At 43.1% G+C, this 14537-nt stretch overlaps 4 protein-coding genes across 4 annotated transcripts; 2 read left to right on the top strand and 2 right to left on the bottom strand.

Moving 5' to 3' along the window:
- The first annotated feature begins 85 nt into the window (after positions 1-85).
- On the top strand, positions 86-3684 carry GGS22DRAFT_158148 (uncharacterized protein). Its single transcript, XM_047960593.1, has 3 exons — positions 86-2603; positions 2659-2772; positions 2841-3684. The coding sequence occupies exons 1-3, from the start codon at positions 667-669 to the stop codon at positions 3490-3492; spliced, it is 2703 nt and encodes a 900-aa protein (XP_047820390.1). The 5' UTR covers positions 86-666; the 3' UTR covers positions 3493-3684.
- GGS22DRAFT_158147 (chaperonin Cpn60/TCP-1 family) lies at positions 3685-5850 on the bottom strand. The gene is made up of 6 exons (XM_047960592.1): positions 5706-5850; positions 5557-5651; positions 5475-5496; positions 5163-5399; positions 4102-5101; positions 3685-4046 (listed from the first exon to the last, which is right to left on the bottom strand). The coding sequence occupies exons 1-6, from the start codon at positions 5745-5747 to the stop codon at positions 3808-3810; spliced, it is 1635 nt and encodes a 544-aa protein (XP_047820389.1). The 5' UTR covers positions 5748-5850; the 3' UTR covers positions 3685-3807.
- A 3956-nt stretch (positions 5851-9806) lies between these two features.
- GGS22DRAFT_158146 (uncharacterized protein) lies at positions 9807-11410 on the top strand. Its single transcript, XM_047960591.1, has 4 exons — positions 9807-10257; positions 10307-10760; positions 10831-11033; positions 11099-11410. The coding sequence occupies exons 1-4, from the start codon at positions 10167-10169 to the stop codon at positions 11191-11193; spliced, it is 843 nt and encodes a 280-aa protein (XP_047820388.1). The 5' UTR covers positions 9807-10166; the 3' UTR covers positions 11194-11410.
- Positions 11411-11460: 50 nt separating this feature from the next.
- GGS22DRAFT_115117 (uncharacterized protein) lies at positions 11461-14481 on the bottom strand. Its single transcript, XM_047958073.1, has 2 exons — positions 13843-14481; positions 11461-13790 (listed from the first exon to the last, which is right to left on the bottom strand). Exons 1-2 carry the CDS (start codon positions 14041-14043, stop codon positions 11598-11600), a joined length of 2394 nt encoding a protein of 797 aa, XP_047820387.1. The 5' UTR covers positions 14044-14481; the 3' UTR covers positions 11461-11597.
- Between the last annotated feature and the right edge of the window lie 56 nt (positions 14482-14537).

The following is a 14537-nucleotide window of genomic DNA, read 5'->3' as shown; positions in this document are numbered from 1 at the left end:
ATATCGCTTTATGGATGACACTTCATAAATACATATCTTCACCTCTCACCTTCTGTTGGATTGAAGCATTCAATTATTGATGAAAGATGTATCTTGTTCTAATTCTATTATTACAAACAGAAACTCTTAGGAAAAGTTCTTCTTGTCTCAGTGAGGTCACGTGAGTAACCAGATTTTGACAATATCTCCAAAGCACACACAGGATAGCTATTCAGCACAGACCACCTGAAATACCTAATTCCACGTGACAGATACAAGGAGAGAAAAGTGTATCTGACACCTTCCTACAACAAGATCCACCAAAGTCTGAAGATTCATCATCCCAAAAGGGAAGTTCCTTAGCAAACCTCGATACGAAGAACGTCACGCTAAGCATGCCGGCTGGTCGGGTATAACAACTCGAGATTTCCCATCTATCGCTTCAATGATACCCCGCGAGCACGATGTCGATCCCAGCAGGTCCACGGCGACAGGGCGGCTAGAATGCGACTCCAGATCAAGGTGGCGGACGATGTTACGATACGCTTAATCAATCTGAATAGCCATGAGCACCCGGAGCCCTGGGCGAGATGGCATTTAATTACAGAGATCCGGCTATTTGCGTCCCCAGATCTTTCTTTTCTCGCGTACCTGAGTCGATTGATGAAGTTCACTCAATGATGCATCATGTTCCACCACGGGAGGGAGATCTTCAGCTACGCTTGCGTCTTATCTTTGCTGCTCTGGAGTGTCGCATGCCAAAATGATGATTTGGGTGTTAAGAATGGCTATACCACCATTAAAACAACCAACTTTAATGCGAAGATTGTTCGCGACGCCCAAGTTCTCGCATCACTGACCCCGGCTGGCAACTCATTTGACTTTTTACCCTTCGACTTGATATCAGCCCGAGCCGGCAATGGCCAATACCACTGGGGCGACATCACGTTCCGGTACCGCGAAGGCAGCAGCGGTGCCTGGACTGACGGCGACTCCTCTACCGCTCGGAAGGCTGTAACCTCTGTCAAAACCGGAACCGGCGTCTTAGCCGCTTCTGACCTAAAGCCAACTCTCGCAACCCTAGGGCCCCTGAACATAACGCGTGAATGGCTCGACGTCTCCGGAGATCTAGGCCTGCGCTTCACGATCGGAAACACAGGACCATCCCCGGTGGAGCTAGGAAGTCTCGGCTTCCCCGCCGAATTCAACAGCATCTTCACGAACCGCGCCGCAACGGATACTCAGCGCCTCTGCTCGCTCTCAGACCCCTACGTGGGAAGGCACGCAGGCTACATCCGCGTAAGCCCCATAAGCGGCACCGGCGCAGCTCTAGTCGTCACGCCCCTCGGCGACACTCCGTTAGAAGCCTACCGCAACCTAAACGAGCCCTCCTACGCCGCCACAGCCTACGGCAGCCAGACCTTTGAAGGCTTCTACGAATGGCAAGTGCTCACCCGCGCCTGGGCCGAAAACGAATGGGCGGGCGTGCAGCCGTGGAACACGCCGTCGTCCAAAACCCTGCAACCGGGACAGACACTGCAATTCGGCGTGCGCTTCTCGGTAGCTAAAGGCGGGGTCCGCGATATCGATGCGACGGTGCAGAAGACCGGGACGCCCGTCGCCTTCGGGGTGCCGGGGTACATCATCCCGCGGGGGTCGACATCGCAGCTATTCCTGCAATCCAACAGCAGCGCGATCTCTTTCTCCAGCGACCCCGTAGAATCGCTCGCCTTCAGCCAGCTATCCCCGGGATCATACGGGATAACGCCATCGCCGACGTTTTGGGGCAGGTCGCGGCTGACGATCGATTACGAGGACGGGAGGACGCAGACGGTGCATTACCACGTGACGAAGAGCGCCGCGGACACTTTGGCGGATATGGGCCGTTTTATCACGACCGAGCAGTGGTTCGATGATGCTTCGGATCCGTTTGGTCGCGCGCCTTCGCCGATGACGTATGATTATGAGGAGCGTGAGATCGTGACGCAGGACCCGCGAGTCTGGATCTCTGGGCTTAGTGATGAGGGGGGTGTGGGGGCGTATCTTGCCGCGGTCGCGAAACAGGCGATCCAGGCTGATGCGGACGAGGTGGCGAAGCTGGAGACGTTTGTTGATAAAGTGCTTTGGGGCACGATCCAGACGCCGGATTTTGCGGTGCGCAAGAGCATTTTCTACTACCAGCCTTCGGCAGTGAAGTACACGTATAGCTCGAGTATAGATTGGACGAGCTGGACGTCGTGGAATGAGGATAACGCGTATGCGATCGATCGCGGGTATGATTATGTGCATGTTGCGGCGGCGTACTGGTCATTATACCGCGTTGCGCGGGCTTATCCTGAGGTCATTAAGAGCCATGATTGGAATTGGTATCTCAATCAGTCGTACAGCACCGTTATACGTGGGATGAAGAACGATGTTGGGTATAACCGACTCGGACTCATGGGGGAGACCGTTTTCGGCGAGATCCTTACTGATTTGACGCGGGAGGGATTGACATCTCAAGCCAATACATTGACGCAATCTATGAGATCTCGAGCGGTACAGTGGGATGGTGAGGCAGTTCCCTATGGAAGCGAGCAGGCGTGGGACTCCACGGGCCAGGAAGGCGTTTATTACTGGTCAAAGTAAGTTTTAATCGCATAAACTTTCGAAAATAAACACTAACGTGCTCTCAACAAGATACTTCGGCTTCGCAAACACAACAACCAAAACAGTCAACAGCGTGCTAGGCTACACACCCACAGTCCCCCACTGGGGCTGGAACGGTAACGCACGCAGATACTGGGACAATATGTAAGCCTCCCCCCCGCCCATCCCAATCCCCCCTTCCCGCCCCTCCAAATCTCACACACACACCCCAGCTACGGCGGCAAACTCAAGCGCATCGAGCGGCAAATCCACCACTACGGCTCCGGCCTAAACGCACTCGTCCTCCTCTCCGCCTTCCGTAGCGACCCCTCCGACAGCTACCTCCTCCAAGTCGGATACGGCGGAACCAGCGGTCCACTCTCCAACATCAACGCCGCGGGTTTCGCATCCGCGTCCTTCCACTCCTTCCCGGACACGCTGAAATGGGACGGGTACAGCGGGGACTACGGGCCGGGTTTCCTCGGCCTAGTCCTCGGATCCGGGACATACGTCGCGCAACATAAGACCTTCGGACTGCTTGCTTATGGAGGAGTGCTTTCTGCTGAAGATGGAGGGAGGGTGAGTGTGCAGACGAACGGGCCTGTGACGCGGCGGTTCTTTATCGGGCCGTTGGGTTTGACGGTTACTATTGACGCGGGCAGCGTGCGGGGTTTTAGCTATGACGGGTCTTCTGGTGCTGTTTCGGTTACGTTGACACAGTCAGCTGGCTCGTTGAAAGCTGCGGCTGCTGTGATGTGGGTCGAGACGAATGAGAAGTCCGTGGCGTACAGTATCTCGGGCTCTAAAACGAGTCGTGAGCGCTCGGGTTGGAAGATTCCACTTACGGCTAGTGGTGATGTAGTTGTTGAGTTGACTCGGAGTTAAGCGGGTATTATTCACTTCTATATAATGTCGTCACCCCTGGATCTAGTATTATCGCTGTCAAGTGTCGAATCCGCGAGCAAGGTTAAAATATGTTGGACTATAAGGGGTTACTTACATCAGTTAAAGCCATGCAGCACCTAGCAGTAGTACCAAGTACTAGGTATCAGTCACATCACGTAAGCAATGCACTCAAAATGTCCCCAATGGCCTGATTGGTTCACGGATCATTCCATCCACGTCTATTAACAACGCCATCTCATGCGTCTAACGTACAGTGGTATCAGCTAGCCGTGTTCACATATTCACTCCTTTTCTTTACTCTTCAGGACCATCCATTCCGGGTCCCGGTCCACCTTGTCGGCCCATCTGTCGCGCCTTAAGCATCTCGTCGCAGAGCAAGAGATTCGAAGCGATGCTGGACGAAGATGCAACACAGTTTCTCAGCACCCTGAACGAATCATACACACCCTCCAATGTGGGGTCCATGGGCTGGCCAGAAATTAGATCTAGGCCCACAACGTTGCCCTCGGCTTGCTCATCTTGCAGCGAAGCAACTATGATCATGTTAGTATTTATGATTACGTAAGGGGAAATTGGAATAAAACTTACGTGCGTCCTGGATATCATGGCCAGCATTCGCGGCGAGAGTCTTGGGAATGATTAAGAGCGCATCCGCGAATGCGTCAACACCCCACTTGGCCTTGCCCTTGACTGTCTTCTTGAAAGCGTCGCTCTTAAGGTGAGCCGCACAAGCAACCTGATAAGCACCGCCTCCGGGAACCACGCTCTTATCGACGATCATGTTGTACACACTTCGTAGGCCATCCCGTACAGCGTCTGTAATCTGGGTGATCGTGTGGGCATTCGGGCCCTTGATCATCAGAGTCACTGATTTAGGATCCTTTACCTCCTCGATGAAGGTATACTTCTCCTCACCCAGTTGTTGCTCGTATACCAAACCAGCCCATCCGAGAACTTCCGGAGATAGGTCTTCCACGCTGTTCTGAGCGATACCACCACAGATGAGCTGTAATCTCTCCATGTTTCTCCTCTTGGCTCTTCGCAGAGCAAAGATGCCGTTCTTCGCCAATACGTCGAGGGAAAGCGGGTCGATACCCTTCTGATTGACGACAACGAAGCTCTTCTTAGGGTCGTTTCCGCAGACTTCCTTCTTGAGGTCTACAATCTTCTTCAACTTGGCATCTACAAATTTGCGCTCGCTCTCTACGAGCTTATCGCGCTGGTCGGCACTAGAGTAGAAGAAGCCAGAGTTGATTTCCGACTTCTCGTATTCCAGACTAACATTCATAGTCAAGATAAATGCATTCTCTACTCGCTTGGGCATATCCGGGTGTCGGGCGCCGTGATCCAATGCTAATCCGCGGATGAGTTGGGTATCTGAGGCGGTGCGGTGCTGCATCTTCATGATCTCGACCATGTGTAAATCCGGCTTCGCGGGGGCTTGATAGATAGCTAGGACGGCATCGACAATATCAGGAGTCAACTTCTGGGCAAGGGTCGAGTTGAGTTTCGTAGATAGCGACGTTCGGGCAACGGATAGGAGCAATTCTCGGTCAACCTCTTTCGGAAGCTTGAAGGAGTCCAGGAACTAGATAGCATTTGGTAAGAACATAGACTTCCTCTAGACTGAATGAAGTATAACAACATACCTTTAAAGATTCGGCCTTCGCAATCTCAAATCCTTCTGTTATGATACGAGGGTGTAATCCTTCCGAGATATACCTATCAGCCTGCTTTAGAAGCTCTCCTACTAGCAGGACAACTGATGTTGTGCCATCTCCGCAGATATCGTCTTGTGCCGTGGCAGCTCGTGCAATCATGACAGCGGTAGGGTTCTGTATTTGCATCTCTCGCAGAAGTACATTTCCATCCTTCGTCAATTTGATCTATCAGGTAAAGGTCAGTTCGTAATCGCATATATCACGTCGTATCGTGGGGTTCGTGGGGTTCGTGGCTCATACCTGTCCAGAGCCATCGACAAGCCTAATATGTGTCAGCAACTGATTTTGACGCGAGGTATGGTTCCAGCAACGTTATACTTACATCTTTATGGTTCCGAGAGGACCCAAGTTGGACTTGAGAACATCTTGGAGGCCTTCACCAGCACTGATGTTGACTCGGAGAGCTTCACCCCGCCGCTTGCCTAAAAGTTAGTGGACGGTTTTTAATGAGCGAAGAATGGATAGACATACCCGGGACTCGGCTTTGGGATTAAGAAGCTGGGCAGCAGACATTATGATAGAAGAATATCGTAGTTGCCGTGAGAAGATCAACTATTTTGTGAAAAATCGGTGTTGTCGAGGGGCACAAACGCTGAACCTCGTTATTGGGAATGGGAAGCTTCGAAGTGGGTCTTAACCCATCTCGAACTTTTTTTCTGTAGCCTTATTGCGAAAGTACATGGTACACCATGGTGGGGAAAATTGCCGGTCCGGCAGCATTCAATCAACTGTCAAGTTAAAATGACACACGGACCACCCACTTTATCCTTACATAATCAACCCCTATTCTCCTCCTTCCTATCTGTATCTCTTTCCTTTCTTAAGACCTAACATCTGAATATCAACAACACAAAACTGTGACTATTTTCATTCTGTGCACTTCTTAAATCCTAAATTTGTGATTTGACATGAAAACAACTATAAAGTATCGTACAATCTATTAGTTGCGACATGCTAGTGAAATTCCACATAGGAGAAATTACAAATGGAACTTCCAAGACCGTAAGATATCGTTGTCGGGCGACTCTCTAGGTACTAGGCACTCATTCATTATTTAGATCTCTAGTAAGGGAATCATATTGAAAATCTTTGTCTTGGTATTATTAAAAAAAATTCAATTTCTTAACGCCCATCTCCTCAGACATTCTCATTTGCTATGTGAAGTAACTATTATTGTACGATGTAGCGTATGGGCTCTTTACACATTGATTTCGATATTTTTAACATAGGTTGGTAGAAAAACATTCTACTTACGAATAGATATCTTACTTATGTACCAATATGCCGTATGCTTATTATTTTTAGATGGAATTCTCTTTCTATGGTCATCGTCCGTTAAAGACGTTGTGCATGTGAAAAGTTAAGTAGGAGAACATAAATAAACACCAAATCATCTCAACCTTAGAACTCAACAAGAATGGAAATAGGTCCGAGAGTGGGATTTATCTTACTTACTATTCGGTTATGGTCGCGCCAAAGTCACCACTGTGTACCAAAATAGAGATGCTACCCGAGTTCAACATATTTCTGGACCGGAGATGATTTAACCCATGCAACTATTGCAACAGCAATAGGCTGCTCTTATGTTCCCTAAAATAAGACATAATCATGAGATGATGGTTCCCAATAGGACTGTTTACTGACCTTATCATCATCACCTCCTACGATTTATCCCAACCTACCTACCTATCTATCTATACACTTCATCCTTTTACTAAATTAAGTGGTCATGGAATATGAAAGACCTTCTGTACCCGAGGACGCGACACCTTAGATCAATATTGTGTACATAGATCTTTTCGGATTTTTAAGTTAACATTGTTAACGAAGAGAGCTTCACTATCTCCGAAGACAGGCCTCCAAGGATTTTAACAAGGGGGAGTTATTTTCACTACTGGAATAGAATCCTGATTTGTCTATGCATTGGGAATCAATCTAGGGCCATGCAATAAACATAGCTTGGAATCAGTTAGGTTGAAGCCCAATATTCTCAAATCGCTTGCAGTTGCTGATGCATCAGCATGTCGTTGAAATTGAGGGCTATGCCAGCTAGCTAGAGAAAGCTATTCCCAATCAAATATATGCGGTTGTTCCGTGGCGTCTTGGCATTTTGGTATTTATAGGCGTATAATTGGGATAGTATCCATCGTTGTCGCGCTGAATTAGCGGCCAGCGCTGGAACGGGTCTAGAACTCTTACATAATACCGTCCTTGTTATACTACCTTGGCTAAGCTCGCGAATCTACGGCTACATTCCTTCATCTCATAATACAGTAAACCTTGGCCATAACGATTGCCAAAAAACACCACTCTTATATCGCTATAATAAATTATCGTAATAGAAGGAGTACCCCACATAAAGGGTGGCCCGTATACTACGAAAATACCTTTACACTTTATTTACTAGTAAAAGTATTTAAAATATTACGAAAAATACTTATTAATCCTTTCCTACCGTAAATTTAACGCGATATTTCGTAATTTTTTCCCTTTAAGCTTATTTTTTTTAGTTTTTAATTTTTTAAAAAGCTTTAAATTTACTTAAAGGTTTTATTCGCATTATATTAATAATTACCGGTACGTTATTAACGCGGTTATAATAAATATTTTTTTAATTTTTTTTTTTTTTTTTATTTTTCGTTTCGTTTTTAAACTATATAAAAAGTTATTAATTTATTAATTAAATTTTTAAATAAAATATAAAAATTAATTTTTTTTTAATTAATTTTATAAAATTATTAATATTTATAACTTTTCGAATTATTTTTAGTTTTTTTAATTTATTTAATTATAATTATAATTTTTTTTTATAAAAAATCGTTAATAATTAATTTTAAATTAATTATTTAATATTTTAATTAAATTAAAAGTAAATCCGAATATTATTAATTTTTAAAAATAATTATTAATAATTTACTTTAATAATTTTTTTTAAAATTTAATTACTTATCGGTAAGTTTTAAAAAAAGTAATTTTTTATAAATAATTTTAATTATTAAATATATAATATATTATAAAATTTAACCACATTTTACGATATAAAAGTTTTTAAATATTAATAATTTTTTAATCGAAAAATTAAAACGTGGTAATAACGTTATTAAGTAAAAATTTCACTTAAATATTTTTTAATAAATTATTTTAAATAATAAGTTTTAATATAACTTTATAAATATTAAATTTATTTATTAATAAAAAAATTTTATAATTAATTATTTAATTATTAAATTAAATTAAATATTTTTTAAATATTTTATTAATTATCCACGTTTTTTTATTAAATTTATATTTAATTAAAAAATTTAATAAAAATCGGTTATATTTATTAAAATATTTCGGTAAAATTACGGTTTTTATTATTTAAAAATTCAATTTATAAAAACTTATTAAATTCGAATAAAATATTACCGTAATTTTAGTTTTATTTTTTTTCGTTTTTTTTTAAAAATTAATAATAAAAATGTAATTAAAGATTATTTTTTTAAAAAAAAGCAGTTTCGTTTACGTTATATATATCGTTAAATTCGTATTAAAAAACGATAAATCGTATTTTTCTTATCCGTTATTTAATAATAAGTAAATTAATTAAATTAAATTTTCCATATTTAACGTATTTTTTAATTTTATATTTAAATTTAAAATTATTTAATTAATTCGTTAATTATTTAAAAAACGATTTATTAATAAAAAAAATAATAACCGAAAATTTATTAAATAATTCGTTTATAATAATTTTAAATATATTATTAATAATTAAAACATTTTACTTAATTAAACGTTATTATTATTTAAAAAAAATTATTTTAATAAAAAAATAATTAAGTTTAACGATTTTTTTAATTTTATAAAACTTTTTAAAAAATTAAATACGATTTAAATATACGTATTTACTCGAAAAAATAATAAATATTATTAATTAAAAAAAAAAGCGGTTAAATTTTCGTAAAACTTATTAATAATATTTATATTATCGTTATTTAAAATATTATATTTTAATTTATTAAATAATTAATTTTTATTTTTTAATAATTACATTACGTTTTTATAAAATAATTAATATTATATTAAAAAAAAAATAAAAAACTATTTTACGATATATTTTTTAAATTTATAAATTAAAAATTAATTTAAATATAATCGAATATTTTATTAATATTAAACTTTTAAAAATCCGTTTAAGTAACGTTATAATACGATTTATTATAATAATTTCGTTAAATATCGTTAAATATCGTTTATAAAAAATCGCATAAAATAAAACAACGATATAATTAATTATTAAAAATTAAAATTCATTTATTTTATTATTTATTTTTTTATTTTAAAATTTTTTATAATTAAAATTATATTTTATTTATAATAATTTTAATAATAAGTTTTTTAAAAATAATAATATATTATTAAAGTAAAAATATCGTTATTTTACATATAAAATCGCTAAATCCCCCATAAAATATTGTTATATATAATTATCGCTATACACTATAATCGCTATGACCAAGGTTTATTATAAACTAAGTTATCGTACAAACGGGACCATTAGGAACTAGCGATTATTTCCGTAGCATTCAAGATTGCGGAGCTTAATTGTTAAGCTTAATTCGCCCAGCCACAAAATTCGACCCACAAATATACCATCTGGAAGCTGAAGCTGAGCTCAGCAATGTCCACGATGCAAGGAATCAGACTTCATCGACCGAATTGGGAAACTCCAAATGAAGACAACTATTTTTCCGCCAAAAACGCGGTCGTGCAACCCGCGCGATGTATTTAGTATAAGAAGGTCGTCGCCGACCTGGTCTATCTACACTTTCCAGATCATCATCTCATCCGCCTTCAACTCAATCTTCGAGCACCGATCTTCATCCGCTCTTGTCACAGGTTCATAGCCTTGGAACTCATCTGCCTCTCATTCTTCTCCCGTACTTCAAAATGAAGTTTTCTTCTCTCTTCGGTGCTTCCGCCCTCCTTGGGTCTGCCCTCGCAGACACCACCAAAATCCCCGGAAATTGGTTCCATGATGGTACGTAAACAACCTTTGCCAATTCGACAGAGAAGTTAACTCGTAACAGACGATGGATACGGCAAGGGTCACAGAGCCGCCATGGCCGCCGTCCCCATGTTCCACTTCGGGCGCCCCCACGGGTACAAGCCATGCTACCCAGAGTCAGCGCAGATCAACGGGCAACAAGCCAACGGAAACGACCCAGACAACGGCAACTGGGCAAACCTAAACAAGGGATGCGCCGACCCCGGCGAATGGCTCAGCCCCAAGAAGGGCGGTCCGCTCCAGGGAAACCCGTTCCCGGTATACTACACCATCAACCAATGCAAAGACCACGAGTTCCGCGTGACGTACAGCATCTACTTCAAGCACGACTCGGGGCACAAGAGCGACTGGGAAGGCGTGACGGTAGTCTGGAAGGGCGACAACAACAACAACTGGGAGCGAACGCACCTCATGTTTGGCCAGCACGGCGGGTACGACGTGAAGCAGTGGAAAGACATCCAGAACACATTCAACGGGTAAGCCAGCTATCCATCCCCATCAAGCCACATCCCTCTCCATTCCATCTAACCAGGTATAACTGTCTAGTAAATCCGACCAATCCACCAACGGCGCGCAGAACAAGAACTACGCGAAGGTATTCGTCGGCGCCTTCTACCACGCCATCTTCAACACGCGCAAGACCTCGATCGACACCGCCGACCCCGCCGACAAGCAGGCCGAGTTCCGCTCCAACGACTGGTTCATCTGGCCTTGGGACAGCCTGGTTCAGCCTGGATCTCTTATCAACCGTGAGTTTCACCTGCTGGGTACGATTGTTTATTATAGGAAACGTATGCTAACACCGCTGCTGTAGCCGCCTGGCCCTGGGGACAAGCCGACACCAACCCTCCTACTCTTAGCAACCCGAGCAAGGGCGCGTATATCTGCAACCACAACAGTGATATTTAATCGGGTGATGAGGTTTAGAGAGCGAATGAATGCGAAATATGGGCATCTGACATACTATTAAGACGAGTTTACCTATGTTGAGAGGCAATGTTGGGGGGGCAATGTTGTGATGAGTGGGATGTATTCCTCCCTCATTTTTTCTTCTGTTCAGAATAAACTTCTTCGTATATACATTTAGGATGATAGACTATATATAAAACTTACTTGATTCACTCGATCACAATTCCACAAAGTTCACTTGATAAAAAAAGAAAGGGGGGATTTGCACGTGAATTTAATTTCAGAAACTACACACCCAGTCCGCAGCACTATCAAACAATTGGGAAAGCCCAGATTTCCCACATCCTATAGCCCTTACGCCAGAGTACCTCTCAAACCCCAAAATACCTGACTTTCATCCAACCCTAATGATTTGGATAGAGTCCAATTCCCCTATGTACCTTGTTCATATGGTCATAGCAAGCATTGGACGTGCTGAAAACCTTCAAGCAGACCCAGCAGATATGCGCACCACATCGACAAGTCATGTGGTTGCATCCTTCTATCTTCTCCAGCGGAGTCTTGCACCTGGGACAATCCTTGATGCCGATTTTCTTCTTGAGCTTCTGGAAAGCCTTGTATCCTCCAGTTATCAGTTCCTTGTAATCACCGCAGGTCATCGCACCGTGTTGACCATTGCACGAAGTACAGACTTGTTCGAGACAGTGAGGGCAAGTCCGCATTTTGGAAGTGGTGCTGACGCGGTAAAAGTATCCGCAGTCCACTGTTGGGCAGTACTTGAGGGACTCTGGATTCAGTCGTACGTATGAGGCGAAAGATCGCTCAAGTAATTCCTCGAATGCGGTTGAAGAAAGATGCTGCTGTAGTTCCGATAGGCTTAGTGTCTTCAAGCAGCTTCCAGATTCACCGACGCACTGAATTAGAGTAGCCGTGTCCTTTGTGGTAGAGGTCATACAGAGGTTTTCGAAGCAATCCAGGCAGTAGATGTGACCGCATCGCGTTTGTATCGAGTTCTCAGCTTGACACCAGCAGACAGAGCAATCCTTCTCGTTCAAATTAGGTTTCTCCTGCCGTGCCACTTCTCGGTCTTTCAGGACGCGAACTGCAGCATCATAATCATCAGCTGTGCCAATGATGCCCACGCGCTTAGGTGTTGACGTGATATCAAAGTTGATCTTCTCGGAGCCAATTGCGTTCTTCAATATTGCCAAGCCTCCTCGAAGTACCCAATTAAATTCAGGGGTATTAAGGTGGATGCTAAAGGGCTCAGATTTCTCTGCACTCAGCACACGAGCAATCGCTGCCTGGCATCGTCGGCATTTGGATCGTGGTCCGTACATTCGAAGTTGTGACATGGCCTTGTTTCGGATAATACCTACTCCAATCTGCGCTCCTAACAACTTCAGCTGTTCGAAAAGAGGACCATCTCTGGATAGAGCCGGGTGCCAAAGCACGGAAGAGTCTTCCTCTTTGGCTACCCTAGCGGACAGCATCTGGGTGATCATTTTCTTTGCCGCATTAAAATACGCAGCATGTTCACTCTCAATCTTCAACACACGATAGAATTGAAAAGAGTCCGAATCACCATTCACCGTGAGGTGTATAAAAGGAGCTCTCCAGTTTCTCGAAATATACGTGAGGCGGGATTGAATAGCCTCATAGATGCTCTCAGAAACTTGAAAAGTTGCCGTGTGAACTAGTCGTACGGAAAGTTTGCCATCCTTGTAGAAAGGCAAGTCTGATTGATTGAGTTTTGTTGTAGCTTCTCTGGCATCGTTCTCGTTATGAAAACGTCCGCTCACTTTCATTCGTTTACGGGTAATATCGGGGGTCAATTCCCACGATTCGAGGGGGCCGATAGAAGTGAATAGAGATCGGATTTCGAGTGAGCCCATTTCCTTATCGGGGATGTAGGTATGCTCTCCAATTTCAGTGCTAGACGGCTTATCACGTTCGTGTAGCATAGACTTGTAAACATCGGATTCCGTTGCCTCGCTCGGCACTCCGGTCAAGCGTAGAGTCCAGGTCTGCGGTGTGGACAACGGCGCACTGCCCACCGGCATCCCACACCCCACTTTTTCCCTTCGGATTCTGTACCCTCCATTGACAAACATGGTCCTTACTCGTTTGGCAGTCTCGTTGCACTCAAATTTGAGCGATGCCGTCCTATAAGGTTTTGGCCAAGAGACATGTATATTCTTGCAATCAACCTGAAGATTGTTGGAATCCGATAGTATGTGAGTCTCTACGGGAGTAGCGACAAAAGGCAGGATCCAAATGTGATCCGAAGTAGCATGTTCGCTAAGTTCCTTGCTAGCTAGCTTAGCGAATTCGGGATCTTCAACTTTGACAAGAGCACTGGAGTGACCTATTTGATTGGTCATGCAAACCTCAATCTCGGTCGGTAAGATGAGATCTTGTGATTGAAGAAGAGCCAATACAGACTCTCGGGTGCTGTCGGGAGCAAGGTAGTTTATTTGGAGAGTAGAGAAGTCCGTTGGTAGAGACACCTTCGTAACTACTGCGCCAGCGCGAAAGCGGATCAAACCGCCATTGATAGAGCGCGCGATTTCCTCGTGTGCGGGAGGATAAAGAACCTATGGTAATTGTCAGCTATGAAATGGAATGGATATATTTTGATCATCATACATCTGTAGTATTTTGTGTAGAATCTTGGACGACAGACTTGTCCTCGTGCAGATAGGGGCAGAAGCGTCCTTTCCGGCACTGTCCACGAAGGAAATACCGGCACGGTATCTGGGACCGTGAGTCGTTAGATGCCGACATCTCTCTACTATAAAATCGACCTTGATGTTCGTCCGGTATGAAATTGAAAGCTCCCGGATTCATCCTTTCGTCAATTATAACTTGGATAAGCTATGAGAGATGGGTGAAAAGCATTCTTCACTTGAATGAAAAGAAGATAGAAGTGTAAAAGAGAAAAGAAAAAAGAGAGGAATTGTTTTTTTACTTTGGGTAGAGGATTGGAAAGTAACGAGTCCGAAAGTTAATCAGACATCACAGGTATATGCTGTTGTATCGTACAATACCTACAGCTGGTGTGGAGTCATCGGCAGCAACAATAGCAATAGCATCAGTAGCTGTACATAGTACCAGTGCCGGTCGCGACCAACTGGAATCACTCCCCCCACCAAAACTATTGTCGGGGGCAGTATTAAAGACATAGTACCTAGGTACCAGGTACGTATCGAACGATCGAACAACGATATCAAAGTTACCTGTTAACATAGGTGCCTGCATTTGAAGGTTGAATCTCTTCAATGTTATTCATGCTTTTCTCGATTAGTTATTCCAAGTTCGACTTATTATCATTTTCTACAAGG

This window comes from Annulohypoxylon maeteangense (genome assembly GCF_022496945.1).
Source record: "Annulohypoxylon maeteangense strain CBS 123835 unplaced genomic scaffold GGS22scaffold_5, whole genome shotgun sequence".
NCBI classification, from domain to species: Eukaryota; Fungi; Ascomycota; class Sordariomycetes; order Xylariales; family Hypoxylaceae; genus Annulohypoxylon; species Annulohypoxylon maeteangense.
The sequence above is the reverse complement of the archived record's forward strand: the minus strand, read 5'-3'. Positions and strand labels throughout refer to the sequence as shown.